Raw genomic sequence first — 15,338 nt, forward strand, 5'->3', positions numbered from 1 at the left:
CTTATCTCAGGCGGGACTTCTTTCAACTTTATGTTTTACAATTGGGCTTCACAGGCATAGATATCATTTCAGATTTTCCACCACACCTCTAACAACTCTGCTTAACTGGATCTCACTCTACACACACACACACACACACACACACACACACACACACAGCATACTTTCTGCTAAGGGGGAAAGTGCTAAAGGAGAAAGTCATCTTCCTCTTCCCTCCCATGGGTTCTATTCCTCCATGTCTACTTCACTGTGCACCTGTCCCATGCATAACCACCCCCAGAGTACTCAACTCCTTCCCTTCCCACTCAGCCCCCTTCTACTCTTTCCCTCACCCCACCATCACAGAGCACACAGAAATGCATATGACATCAACCAGATGTATTTTATTTCATCATCTGTGTCCCCACTGATAACATGTGTTGGGACACAGCAGACCACCTGCCAAAGGCCAGTGGAGACCTCGGAGATGGCCCCGAGAATCGTCCCTGGCCTGGCTCTCACGGGAGTGACTGCTAGGTGGACATTAAGGGGATAGACCTTTCTTATTCTTCTGGTCCTTGGCTGTCTTGCATTTACACAGCCGCTTGTTAGGGAGGCCACCGTAGCTTGTCGCCGCTCCTGTCTCCTTCTTGGACTTCGGTAGATCAGGTCTGGTGATGACCGTCACTCTCCACTTCCCACACCGGCCGCAACGCCGGCAACGACTCACCACAGTAGCTGTTGTCGGGGTCTGGAAGGACAACCACAAGTTCTTACAAAGGCACAGATGGGGAGGAGAGGGAGGAGAGAAGATGGGAACAGGGCACTGACAGGAAGGGGTGAGGGCTGGGAACATTCTGTGCCAGCAGAGGCCAGGGAAGGGCCTTTTGGAGGGTATGGATCAAGAGGCAAAGGGGGACAAGACCTTGAGAGAGTCACCTCACCTTGCCCTCGGATCCACTTGGAGACATCGCCTCCTTCTGGTTCTTCTCGCATTTCTTCAGTGGCCCTTCATGGAGTGAAGTCCCCTCCTGGATAGCGGTGGCGGTAGCCATGCCTTGCGGGGGCAAGGTGTTGGCCATCTTACCTCCTTTTCTGCCTAGAGCCGTCTGATCTCCAGGCCTGGGGACACCGCTATATATACCCGAGGACAGGGTGGCCACGCCCTTAGTCACTGTTAGGTCAGACAGCCACTCTCACCCAGCCAATCACCGACCCGGGAAGAGTTTATACGTCACAAAGCAAAATCCTGACTCCTGTAGTGGGGGAAGCCAGGAGGTATAGGGGGTGGAGAAAGACTGGGAAGGATCTGGACTGGAGGCCAAGAATTTCTAGTTGGAGAAAGCGAGATTTTCTTTACCACATTAATATATTATCAGAAAATAAACTAATGGGGTTGGTTGGAGAGAAATGGGAATGAAAACATGAGAAGGGGTATCAATGTGTGAAAAGTAATGCACCTACTACCTGGAAAGGTAACTAACCCCTCTATGCAATACCCCGACAATAAAAAGTAAAATAAAATAAAATAAAAATCCGGGCACAGTGGCTCAAGCCTCTAATCCTAACTACTCAGGCGGCTTATACCTGTGGATTGTCGGTCAAAGCCAGCCTGGGCATTAAACTCCCTGAGAATTTTTTTCATATATTTCTTATAGTAATTAATAGAAGGGTTACATTACATTCACCAGATGGAAGGTGCATTACTTCATATACATTGATACCGTTTCTCATGTCTTGGCCCTCATTTCCCTTCCCCCCAACCCCACCCTGATCTTGTTTTCACCCCTTTCCTATCCAATTTCAAATAACCAAATACCCATATATCCAATATATCAGATAAAGTGAAGTACTGTAACAGTATGAAATAACCAAGGGACAACAAAGCAAATGAGAGATAACATAGTACATTAAGCACAACAATCACTCATTATATGGCTTTTGTTTCTATATCCTAGAGGTCTTTTCATTTAGCTTCATACTATATGGCCTTATGTATCTAGGTTTTGCTCTATTGCAAATCTCTGCTAGAAGAGTCCAAGGTTTTTACTGATTATGACAAATGAGGGAAACCATTGAGCCTATGTTCCTTTGAGTCTGGCTTACTTCACTTAATAGGAATTTTTCTAAGAATTTCTATTTCCTTACAAATGGGGCAATGTCATTCTTTCTGACAGCAGCATAGAATTCCATTGTGTACAAATACCACAATTTGTGGATCCACTCATCAACTGAGGGACATCTGGGTTGGTTCCATATCTTTGCTATGGTAAATAGTGCTGCAATGAACATCGTTGTGCTAGTGCACTTAGTATGCCCTTGTTTCTGGACGGTTGGGTAAATGCCAAGTAGTGGAATTGCTGGGTCATAGGTGAGCTCTATGTTTAGTCTTTTGAGGAACTGCCATACTGCTTCCATAGTGGTTGAACAAGTTTGCACTCCCACCAACAGTGGAGTAGTGATCCTTCCTAGCCACATCCCCTCCAGCATCTGTTGCTATTAGTTTTCCTAATCCTGGCCATTCTAACTGGAATGAGGTGGAATCTAAGAGTTGTTTTGATTTGCATTTCTTTTCTGACCAGAGATTTTGAGCATTTCTTCATGTGTCTATAGGTCATTTTTATTTCTTCTTCAGAGAACACTCTCTTTAAGTCTTTGGCCCATCTTTTGATGGGATGGTTGTTTCTATGGAGATTTGTTTGCAGTGATTCAATTTTTTGAACTGTTGATATATTTTAGATATGATGCCTTTGTCCATTTTATGGTTAGTGAAGATCTTCGCCCATTCTGTAGGCATCCCAATTAATTTACTAGCTATGTCCTTTGCCATACAGAAGCTCTGCAGTTTAATGCAGTCCCAGTTAGCCAGCCTTTCTCTGTTTTGTTCTGTTTCTTGGTCTTTATTGAGAAAATTTCGACCTCTGCCAAGGAGGCCTACTGTGTCTCCTATTCCTTTTTGTGAAGTTTTCAGTGTGTCAGGTTTTACCTCGAGATCGTTGATCCATTTGGAGTTAATTCTAGTGGAGGGTGGCAAAGAAGGATCCAAATTTAGTTTTCTACAGGTGCTTAACTAGTTCTGCCAGCACCACTTGTTGAAGAGGCTGTCTTTCTTCCATTCTATTTTTTTGGTTCCCTTGTCAAAGATTAGGTGGCCATAGATCTGTGGTTTAATATCTGTGTCCTCAGTTCTATTCCATTGGTCTTTAGGCCTATTCTTCTGGCAGTACCAAACTGCTTTGGTCACTATAGCTCTTTAATAGAGTCTAAACTTTGGTATTGAATTTCCTCCTGTGCTGTTTTTTGCTAAGAATTGTTTTTGCTATACGGGGTCTTTTATTATTCCATATGAAATTTTGGATTGCCTCTTCTATTTCTTTAAAGAATGACATTCAGATATTGATGGGTATTGCGTTGAATTTGTAGACAGCCCTTGGCAAGATTGTTATTTTCACGATCTTGATTCTTCCAATCCAGAAGCATGGGAGGTTTTCCCATTTTCTCAGTTCTGCTTTGATTTCCTTTTTCAGGATTTTAAAGTTGTCATCAAAAAGGTCCTTTACATTCTTAGTTCAGCTAATTCCTAGGTACTTTATTTTCTTTGAGGCTATTGCAAAAGGAGTTGCTTTCCTGATTGTTGCCTCGTTCCTCTCACTGTTGGCATAGAGGAAGGCAGTTGATTTTTGAGGGTTAATTTTATACCCTGCTACATTGACAAAGTTTTGAATCAGCTCAAGCAGCTTGGGAGTGGAGTGTAGGGTTCTTTAAATACAGAATCATGTCATCTGCAAAGAGGGAGAGTTTCAGTTCCTCATTTCCTATTTGGTTCCCCTTTATGCTTGCTTCTTGCCTTATTGCTCTGGCTAGGAATTCTAATACTATGTTAAAGAGGAGTGGAGAAAGTGGGCATCCTTGTCTTATTCCTGATTTTAGAGGGAATGGCTTTAGCTTTTCGCCATTAAGTATAATACTAGCTGTGGGTTTGTCATAGACTGCCTTTATTATACTGAGGAATGTTCCCTGGATTCCTAGTTTCTCCAGAGCTTTTAGCGTAAGAGGGTGTTGGATCTTGTCAAATGCCTTTTATGCATCTATTGAGACAATCATGTGATTTTTGTCCTTGCTCCTGTGGATGTGTTGAATTATATTAATTGATTTGCGTATGTTGATCCAGCTTTGCCTTCCTTTGATGAATCCTGTTTGATCATAGTGTATAATTTTTTGATGAGTTGTTGGAAACGGTTGGCCAGTATTTTGTTGAGAAGTTTTCCATCAATATTCATCAAGGAAATGGGTCTATAGTTCTCTTTCTTTGATGAATCTCTGTCTGGTTTGGGAATGAGTGTTATACAGGCTTCATAAAATGAGTTTGGCAAAGAGCCTTTGTTTTCAATTACGTTGACGAGCTTGGGGAGTATTGGTGTGAGCTCTGTTTTGAAGAGTTTATAGAATTCAGCTGTGAATCCATCTGGCCCTGGGCTTTTCTTAGGTGGAATTTCTCTTATTGCCATTTCTATTTCAGTGCTTGAAATAGGCCTGTTTAGATGGTTTAGGTCTTCTTGGTTCAGTGTGGGTATGTTAATTTTGGCTAGAAATTCATCCAATTCTTCTAGATTCTCAAATTTGTTGGCATAAAGGTTTAAAAAGTATTCCCCCATGATCCTCTGGATTTTGGTAATTTCTGTTGTGATATTACCATTCTAACCTGTGATTTTGTTTATTTCTCTATGCTCCCTTCTGTTTTTGCTAAGATTTGGTCAGGGTTTCTCAATTTTGTTAATTTTTTCAAAGAACCAACTCCTTGCTTTGTCGATTCTTTCTATAGATTTTTTGGACTCCTATTCATTTAATTCTGCTTTGATTTTAATAATTTGCTTCCTTCTACTGGGAATAGCGTTGGTTTGTTCCTCTTCTTCCAGGCACTTAAGGTGACACGTTAAATCGTTGGTTTGCGATTTTTTCCAATTTGTAGGCACTCAGAGCTATAAATTTTCCTCTGAATACTGCCTTTGCTCTGTCCCAAAGGAGCTGGTGTTTTATGTGCTCCTTTTTGTTGAATTTCATAAACCGTTGGATTTCTGTTCTGATCTCCTTGATAACCCATTGTTGATTCAACAGTGTCTTGTTCAATCTCCATGAGTTACAGGATTTTCGTTGGTGGATACTGGTATTGATTTCCAATTTGATGTCCTTGTGGTCTCAGAGAGTGCAGGGAATGATTTCATTGTTTCTGAATCTGCCCAGCTTTATTTTATGCCCTAAAATGTGGTTTATTTTGGAAAATGTTCCATGTGCTGCTGAAAAAACTTGTATACTGTGTTGTTGCTGGTTGAAATAATCTCCAGATATCGGTTAGATCTAGTTGGTCTATTCAGTTGTGCAATTCTAGGGTTATTCTGATTGGCTTGCCTTTATAGGTGATTGATCCCTTCTCCCTGGCTGCCTTTAGGATCCTTTTTTGGTCTCTATTGATCCAGTTCAGATTACAATGTGGCGGTGGGATGTTCTTTTCTGGTCAGGTCTGTTTGGGGTTCTAAAAGCTTCTTGTATCTGGATGGGCCTGCCCTTCTGGATATTTGGGAAATTCTCTGAGATGATTCCCTGAAGTATATTTCCAATACCATTGACCTCTTTCTCCAGACCCTCCTCAATACCAATTAGCCTTAAATTAGGCTTCCTAATTTTATCTTGGACCTCCTGAAGCGCTCTCTCATATTTCCCAGATTTGGATTGACTCATTTTCTGTTTTTTCTCTATAACAACTAAATTATCTTCAGCCCTGGAAATTCTCTCTTCTGCATTGTCTAACCTGCTATCAAAGCTATCTACTTTATTCTTCATTTCCCTTGCTTCTAATTGCTCATTTTTGATGCCTTGCATCTCTCGTATTAGATCATGTATGGATTTCGTTAACTCCTTGATTTCCATTTGAGTGGTTTGCTCAGTAGCTTTATTCTCTTTGGACATTTGCTGGAGTTCTGTCACCTTTTTGTTTGTGGATTCTATGAATTCGTCCATTTTTCTTTGAAAAACCTGTATTATGGCCTCCTTTATGGCTTCTCCTTTTTCCGTTATCACTTTGTTTATGGTTTCCTCTTGTTTGGCTATGGCTTCCTCCCTTATCTCTTTCTTTATATTTTCACATTTTTCATTAATGATGTTTATCAATTGCATTTGTATTGCACTTGGAAGACTCTCCTCTAGGTTTGCCAGTGACTGTTCCATTGTCTGTTTATATTGGGTGGGGGATGTTATTCCTTGATTTGACATTTTTCTTGTTCTGCCCATTTGAAAATGGGCAAGATTAATACTAAACAAGATTATAATTTTTCAGATATAACCAATCCAGACCTCATTAGCTGGCTGACACTAAATGTTCAAAATTTTTGTTGGTTTTATCACTCTCTCTTTCTTTTTGTGCACTTACAGACCAGTCTAATACAACCACTGATAACCGATTTATGACCATAACAATAAGCCCCTTAATCCAATCCCTATTGTATATCAAAGTTCCTTTGGACTTAGAGCATAATTGGACACCTAGATATGCAGTATTGCTCAACAACCATCAAATGTAGATCCGTACATTATAAGAGTTGAAGGATGAACAGAGGACCAGAGATAGAAAAATAGTATGAAAGACAACAGGGGAGTTATGAAAAGAATAACATAGGAGTGTAAGATTATTATATTAATAAAGAAAAGGTATAGCGAAAGGATAACTGACCTAAGTTGATAAGCAGGTAGCATATTTGTGTACAAAGTTTGGAAAGGATTAGATAAAACTTATGAAAGTAAGAAGGGTAATAAGAAGAATATATGGAGAAAATAGGGAGGTAGATATAGGAGATTTCAATGATAAAAATTTTTAAAAGAAAGAAAAAAGAAGAAGAAGCAAAATAAACCAAAACAAAAAAATACAGAATGAAAAACAGAAAAACAAAAACAAAACCAAAAAAAAGCAAAAACAACAACACCAAAAAAAAACAAAAACAAAAACAAAAAAAAAAAAAGGAAAAGGAAAAGGTGGGAGGAGATTCCTCACTATTGTGAGCTTTTACTTAAGAAATACTAGGGTTGAGAACGGGAGATTGAAAAGCATGTGACTGTATCAATATAGACATCGTTTGTATTCAGACTGTACCCAGAGCTCTCACTATGTTTCCAGGAACACCCACAGTGACAGAGAGATGCAGGAAAGGAAAGAAAAAAAAAAGAAAAGAATCATAACATTAAAAAAAAGGTGTAGGTAAAAGGGTAAAGAGAAAATAAGAACACCTAAAAATTCAAATAAAAAAGGGATAGAAGGGCCGGAGTTTGGCCTAGTGGTTAAAGTGCTTGCCTAGCATGCATAAAGACCCAGGTTCGATTCCTCGGTACCACATACATAGAAAAAAAGCCGGAAGTGGTGCTGAGCCTCAAGTGGTAGAGCTCTAGCCTTGAGAAAGTCCAAGGACAGTGCTCAGGCCCTGAGCTCAAGCCCAGGAGTGGCAAAAAAAAGGGGGGGTAGAAGAAAAAAGAAAAAATACAAAGAAAAAGAACAAGAAAAAAAGGGTATTCTACAGGTTTTTTTGGGGGGGGACAGGACAGGATAGTGTCTCCACTAAATTCGGAATCCGAACACTTGAGAAAGTTTTTTTTCTCTTGTGATTTGGCTTTGAGCTTTTTGGATCCAATTGCCTGTTTGGGAACATGAAGCTGAAAGATTCGTGGGCGAGTTCTGTTTACCAGGCTTGTGGCCTGGCCCAGGGAATGGACTTCAGCAGCGCTGGGGCCGGATTTCCAGCTAAGTGATCTCTGCGAAATCCTTTGCCCTGTAGATTGATAGTGCAGTCAGCAACACAACCCAGGCTCCAATTGCTTTAGCCAGGTCTTTGCCAGCAGTAAAGATGGTGCTGCTCTCAGTTTGTGGGGGAGGGGCTCCCTCCCTGTAGGGAGCCGGGACAAACGCCATTATAAGATGGCGCCCGTTTCCTGACTCCTTAGAGGTAAACAACTCCATATAAGGCAATGCTGTGCTCGACTATGTGTCCTAAGTTATGCGCATGCGCGAATCACATGATGATCCCTGGCCAATCCCGCGGCACCTCGTTGTGGCAGTAGGGCGGCAGCCAATGGTGGAGCGACCCGTGTTCCTGCTATATAAGCAGCTGCTTTTTGATGCCTCCCCCCTTTCGCTTCCTGCTCCCCCTTCAATCAAAAGGCTCTCCAATAAAGTATGATTTGAGAAGAATCCTCGAGTGGTGGTCGTTCTTCCTCGCTGGTCGAGGAGCTCGCCGCACCTCCCAGTGCCGATCCATGAGCAGAAGTGGAAACTTCTCCTTGGAGGTACTCACAAATTGCTGGATACTCCAGTTCTGTGAAGCTGGCAGGTCCCTGCACAACAGGGTGTCGGCTTTGGGCTCGCACAGGCTCTGTGTGGCTCTGTCTGCAGCCTGCGGGTCTGTGCCACCAAGAAGCACTGCTGCTCAGATTCAGAAGAGCAGCTTTGTCTCCTCGGCCACTCCCAGCGGCTGTCATCGGTCCCCGATGTCTTCTTTGGGCTGGACTTCTGCCTTTTTCATCTGTGACTGAGATCTCTCTGTCGCTAAAGCTTACTTAGTATCGATTTGAGGTATGTACTGTTCCCTACGCTGCCAAAGCTGGTATTTTGGCGAGAGCTCAGAAAGACTCAAACTGAACCACTGACATCTTCCCTGGGTTTGTCTCCTTGAGACGTTTATCTCCCATTAACCACTAGAAAACCAGAAATGGTGCTGTGTCTCAATACGTGGATTGGTAACATTGACCTGAAGAGTTCAGGGACAGCTCCCAGGGCCACAGTTCAAACCCTCAAGCAACAGAACAATTATATATATGTGTGTGTGTGCGTGTGTGTGTGTGTGTGTGTGTGTGTGTGTGTGTATGTGTGTGTATATGTATATATATAATCTTTCTATTAGCCATGCTTGCTGTTTCTTGTAAGAAGTCTGCTTATTGATGGTTGGGATGGGGTGGATGGAGGGAAATGGGGATGAAAACATGAGAAAGGGTATCAATTTCTGAGAAGTAATGCACCTTCTATCTGAAAAATAGACTGTAACCACTCTATACATTTCCCGACAATAAAAAGTAAAATAAAAAAGAAGTCTGTTTATTAATTGTATGGTTGTTTCTTAGAGGATTTGTTGGAGGGTTAATTTTGTGAGCTATATATATGTTTAGATATGAGACCCTTGTGTGTTGTATAGGAAGTGAAGATCTTCTCACAATCTGTGGGCTTTCCACTTATATTGCTAGCTGTGTCCTTTTCCATGCAGAAACTTTCAATTTGATGTAATCTCATTAATCTAATCTCTCTTCACTTTGTTGTGATTCTATATCTTTACTTAGGAGCTTTCAATCCATGCCAAGGAGCCCTGGTATCTCCCCGTACCCTTCCCGTAATATTTTCAGGGTGTCTTATTTTACATTGAGGCCATTCAGCCATTTGGATTTGATTCTGTTACACGGTGATATATAAGGATCTAACTTAAGTTTTCTACATGTGTATAGCCAATTCTTCCAGTATCATTTGTTGAAGAGGCTTTCTTCTATCCTGTGTTTTTAGCTCTCTAATCAAATATTAGGTAGTGATAGGCCTGTGGGTTTGCTTCTGGTTCTCCTATTTCTTTCCACAGGTCCTCATACCTATTCTTCTGCCTTTATCAAACTTTTTATTTCTATTGCTTTGTAATAGATTTTGAAGGTTGGTATTGATATGCCCTACCACTATTCTTCCTGCTAAGGATTGTTTTTGCTATTCGGGGTCTTCTGTTATTCAACATGAATTTTTAGATTGTTTCTTCTATGAGATTGAAGAATGTTATTGGGATTTTGATTGGCATTGCAGTGATTTTGTAGATAGCTTTGGACACTATTGCCATTTTTCACCATACTAATCCTTCCAATATATGAGCATAAAGGGTTTTCCCATTTCCTGAAATCTTCCTTTGTTTTATTTTTTGGGTTTTTAAAGTTTCCAGTATAGATGTCCTCTACACCTTAGATTAATTCCGAGACTTTTTTTTTCCTTTTTGTTCTTTTAGATTTTTTATTTTATTTGTTATTGTTGGGATAATGTATAGACAATTACAGTTACATTCGGTGGAGAGTAGGTGCACTACTTCTCACACATTAATACACCTTATCATGTTTTTGTCCCCATTTCACTCCCCTCACCTCCTCCCAATCATCTTGTTTCCCTCCCTTCCATTTCCTATTTCAAATAAACATATATACAATATACCAGGTAATAAAGTCAAATACAGTAAGAATATGTTAACCAAAGGGCAACAAAAGAGAAGAGAAATAGCATTATATATGAAGAACAATAATCACACAAGTTAAAGTTCTTGTTTCCATATCCTAGATATCCTTTCATTTAGTCTCATCCTATATGAGCTGATGTACCTAAGTATTGAGCTATGGTAATCCTCTGCTAGGAGAGTCCTAGATGAGTCCTAGTTACTTCAAATGAGAGATGCCATGGAGCGTATGCTCCTTTGGGTCTGGCTTACTTCACTTAATATGATTTGTCCAAGTCTTTCCATTTCCATACAAATGGGGCAATGTCATTCTTTCTGACGGCTGCATAGAATTTCATAAACATTTGAATTTTGGTTTTGATTTCTTCAAGTCATATTCAACATCTGTAGTCATAAAGAATATGCAAATCAAAACAGCACTGTGATTCTTCCTCACTCCAGTTTCAATGGTCATCATCAAAAAGCCAACAATAAAAGAAGATGGTAAGGATGTGGCCAGAGGGGAATGCTAGTACATTGTTGGTGGGAATTTAAACTTGTTCACCCATTCTGGGAGCAGTATGGAAGTTCCTAAAAATATGAAACAGAGAGGTTCCCTATGACCCAGAAATCCCACTCCTGGGCATTTTCCAATTGATCATAAACCTTGCCAGACTAAAGCCATCATCACAATCGTGTGTACTGCAAGATTATTTACAATAGCTAAGATATAGGACCAACCCAAATGCCCCTCAATGGAAGAATGGATCAAGAAAATGTGGTACATATACACAATAGAATTCTACGCTGCCATCAAAAAGAATGATATTGCCCATTCAAAAACAAATGCAAAGACTTGGAAAAATTGTATTAAGTGAAGTAAGCCAGACCCAACGAAATATAACCTCCATGGTTTTCCTCATTTGTAATAATTAGAACTCCCCTATGACCCTTCAGTTCCACTACTTGGCATTTACACAATCGTCCAGAAACAAGGACAGATTAAATCCACGAGCACAACGATGTTCATTGCAGCACTATTTACCATAGCAAAGATATAGAACCAACACAGATGCCCCTCAGTTGATGAGTGGATCAACAAGATGTGGTATTTATACACAATGGAATTCTATGCTGCAGTCAGAAAGAACAACATCACCCCATTTGTAAGGAAATGGAATGACTTAGAAAAAATCATATTAAGTGAAGTAAGCCAGACTCAAAGGAACATAGGCCCAATAGTCTCCCTCATTTGTCATAATTAGTAGAAACCTTGGGCTCTCCTAGCAGAGATTTACAATAGAACAAAATCTAGAGACATGAGGCCAAATATTACCACACTACATGTAAGGACCTCCAGGACAAGGAAACAAAAGCCATATAATGAGTGACAGTTCTCCTTAATGTACTACATTATTGCACATCTCTTTGCCATCCTTTGGTTATCTCATATTGTTACAGTATCTCACTTTGTTAACTGATATGTTGCATATACTTGTATTTCGTCATTTGAAATTGGATAGGGAAGCAGGAAAAAAAAGATAAGCAGTGGGAGGGTGGGAGAGAAATGCGGACCATGTCATGAGAAATGGTATCAATATTTGTGAAGATATACACCTTCTATCTGGTGAATATAATGTAAGCCCTCTATTAATGACAATAAAATTATTAAAACAAAAGAATTAAAATCTTGAAAATGGTAATCTTGCCAAGGGCTATCTACAAATTCAAGCAATACCCATCAATATCCCAATGTCATTCTTTAAAGACATAGAAGAGGAACCCCAAAATTTCATATGGAATAGTAAAAGCAAAAACAATTCTTAGCAGAAAGAATAATGCAGGAGCAATTTCAATACCAAATTTTAGACTATTACAAAGCTATTGTGAGCAAAACAGCTAAGTACTGGCACAAGAATAGGCCTGAGGAACAATGGAATAGAATTGAAGACCCAGATATTAACCCATAGACCTATAGCCACCTAATCTTTCCTAAGGGAGCCAATAAATAGAAGGGAAGAAAGACAGCCTCTTCAACAAGTGGTGCTGACAGAACTGGTTAAGCACATGCAGAAAAATAAAGTTGGATCCTTCTTTGTCATCCTGCATCAGGGTTAACTCCTAATGGATCAAAGACCTCAATATAAAAGTAGATACACTGAAAACTTTAGAAGAAGAAGTAGGAGATGCACTAGGTCTCCTTGGCACAGGTCAAAACTTTCTTAATAAGGACCAAGAAACACAACAAATCAGAGAAAGTCTGGATAAGTGGGATGGCAATAAACTGCATAGCTTCTGTATGACAAAGGACATAGATGCAAATTATCTAGAAAGCCTACAGAGTGGGGGAAGGTCTTCTCTAACCATAAAACAGACGAAGGCCTTATATCTAAAATATATCAACAGCTAAAAAAATTGAATCAGTCCAAAACTAATCTCCAAAGAAACAATCATCCCATTAAATGATGGGCGAGACTTAAAGAGAGACTTCTTGGGCCAGGAGTTTGGCCTAGTGGTTAAAGTACTTGCCTAGCATGCACGAAGACCTGGGTTCGATTCCTTGGTACCACATACATAGAAAAAAAAGCCAGAAGTGGTGCTGAGGTTCAAGTGGTAGAGCTCTAGCCTTGAGAATGTCCAAGGGCAGTGCCCAGGCCCTGAGCTCAAGCCCAGGAATAGCCAAAAAAAAGAGAGTCTTCTTTGAAGAAATAAGAATGGCTTATAGACACATGAAGAAATGCTGGACATCTCTGGCAATGAAAGAAATGTAAATCAAAACAACCCTAAGGTTACATCTCACTCTAGTGAGAATGGCCATGATCAAGAAATCCAATAACAACAGATGTTGACAGGGAGATGGACAGGAGGGATCACTGCTACACTGTTGGTGGGAGTTCAATCACTATGGAGAGCAGCATGGCAGTTCCTCAAAAGACTAAACTTAGAGGTCCCCTATGACCCAGCAATCCCACTACTTGGCATTTACCCAATCGTCCAGAAACAAGGACATATTAAATCCACTAGCACAACAATGATCATTGCAGCACTATTTAATATAGCAAAGATATGGAACCAACCCAGATGCCCCTCAGTTGATGAGTGGATCAACAGGTGTCTTATTGATACACAATGGAATTCTATGCTGCTGTCAGAAGGAATGACGTCACCCCTTTGGCAAGGAAATTGAAAGACTTAGAAAAAAAATCATACTAACTAAAGTAAGCCAGACTCAAAAGAACATAGGATCAATGGTTTCCCTCATTTATTATAATCAGTACAAAACTTGGGCTCTCCTAGCAGAAATTTACATTAGAACAAGACCTGGATAAATAAGGCCATATAGTATGATGCTACATGAAAGAACCTCCAGGATATAGACACAAAAGCCATATAATCAGTGACTGTTGTCCTTAATGTACTATGTTATATCTCAAACCATTTTTCTGTTCCATGGTTATCTCATATTGTTACAGTATTTCACCTTGTTATCTCATATATTGTACATATGCAAATTTGGTTATTTGAAATCTGATAAGGAAGGGGGAAAACAAGATGAAGGGTAGAGGAGACGCGAGGGAAATGGGGACCAAGACATGAGAAAGGGTATCAATATATGTGACGTAATGCATCTTCTATCTGGAGAATATAATGTAACCCTTCTATTAATTCCAGTAAAAGTATAAGAAAAAAGTAAAAAAAAAAAAAGAATGTGCCTAAAAAACACAAGTAAATTCATGAATAGTAAAAGTTAGAAAATTACACTTGGACATGATATATTTAAGAGGACTCAGTATTCAAACAGTAAGACCAAAGGAGGGTATTCTGAGGAGAGGATCAGAAGAGTACAATAGATGTGTGTACATGGTTACAGAAAATGATGCTTATCGTAGTCAACTCCAAAGTGCCATTTGTTCAACCACTCTGGAAAGCAGTATGGGGATTGCTGCAAAAATTAAACACAGAGCTCCCCTAGGTCCCAGCAATCCCATTCCTTGGCATTTACCCAAATGTCCAGAAACAAGGACATACTAAAGCCACTAGCACAACGATGTTCATTGCAGCCCTATTTAACATAGCGAAGATATGAAATTAACCCAGATGCCCCTCAGTACATGATTAGATCAGTACATGATTAGATCATGGTACTTTTACACTATGGAATTCTATGTAACCATCAGAAAGAATGACATTGCCCCATTTTTAAGAAAATGAACAGACTTAGAAAAAATCATGTTATGTGAAGTAAGCCAGAACCAATGAAACATAGGCTCCATGGCTTCCCTAATTTGTAATTATTAGTACACATCTAGGATTCTCCTAGCAGAGGATTTCCATAGCTCAAAAGCTATGTACATATAGCCTTATAGGGTGAGACTAAACAAAGTGAACCCTAGGATATGGATACAAGAGGTTTATCTTTCTAATTGTTGTTCTTACTGTACTATATAAAGTTATTTTTTTCTCTTTTTTTGCCTTACAGTTAATCACATACGGTTACTGTAATTGACTTTGTTACCTGGTATATTGTATATATGCTTATTTGGTTATTTGAAATAGGGAATGGAAGGGGGAAAATCAGATGATTGTGAGGGGGGAGAGAAAGGGTGACAAACACATGCGAATGGGTATCAGGTTTGAGAAGTACTACAGCCTCTACCTGATGAATGTAACTGTAACCACTCTATGTGTTATTCTGACAACAAAACGCAATTTAAAACAGTGATCTCCAAGAAATTAAAAGAAAGGTTTGAGTGGTATTTTTGCCAGTCCTGTTCTTGAGCTCAGGGGCCAAGTACTGTCTTTGGGCTTTCTCAAAGCTAACCATTTGAGCCACAGAAACACTTCGACTTTTTCTGTGTAAGTGGTACTGAAGAATCAAACCCAGGGCTTCCGTGTATGCTGGGCAAGCATTCTACCACTAGCCTACACACCCCATCACAAGAGGTTTTTTTTTTAATTGTACAATTTTGGGTTCCTTTGTTTCTATTTTTCCAATATTGTTTCTGTTTTTTTATATCCCTACCTTTTGTCTTCATGTAGGTTATCTGATTTCAGGAGAAAAGGGGAAGCACAGAAATGTTTGGACAAAGGTGAACT

The 15,338-nt window shown here is 39.9% G+C and overlaps 1 protein-coding gene across 1 annotated transcript; it reads right to left on the reverse strand.

Annotated features, from left to right (window-relative positions):
* Window positions 1-489: 489 nt before the first annotated feature.
* On the reverse strand, window positions 490-1,115 carry LOC150041326 (uncharacterized). The gene is made up of 2 exons (XM_090326383.1): window positions 924-1,115; window positions 490-730 (listed from the first exon to the last, which is right to left on the reverse strand). The coding sequence occupies exons 1-2, from the start codon at window positions 1,059-1,061 to the stop codon at window positions 524-526; spliced, it is 345 nt and encodes a 114-aa protein (XP_090182509.1). The 5' UTR covers window positions 1,062-1,115; the 3' UTR covers window positions 490-523.
* Between the last annotated feature and the right edge of the window lie 14,223 nt (window positions 1,116-15,338).

Source organism: Megascapheus bottae, chromosome X, assembly GCF_031878675.1.
Source record: "Megascapheus bottae isolate mThoBot1 chromosome X, mThoBot2.hap1, whole genome shotgun sequence".
Lineage (NCBI taxonomy): Eukaryota > Metazoa > Chordata > Mammalia > Rodentia > Geomyidae > Megascapheus > Megascapheus bottae.

Excerpts from the sequence above, each read along its gene's own strand:
- LOC150041326 (XM_090326383.1), bottom strand. The coding sequence starts at position 1,061 with ATGGCCAACACCTTGCCCCCGCAAGGCATGGCTACCGCCACCGCTATC. Across the intron at positions 731-923 it reads CAAGTGGATCCGAGGGCAAG|ACCCCGACAACAGCTACTGT; the intron begins GTGAGGTGACTC and ends TTGTCCTTCCAG.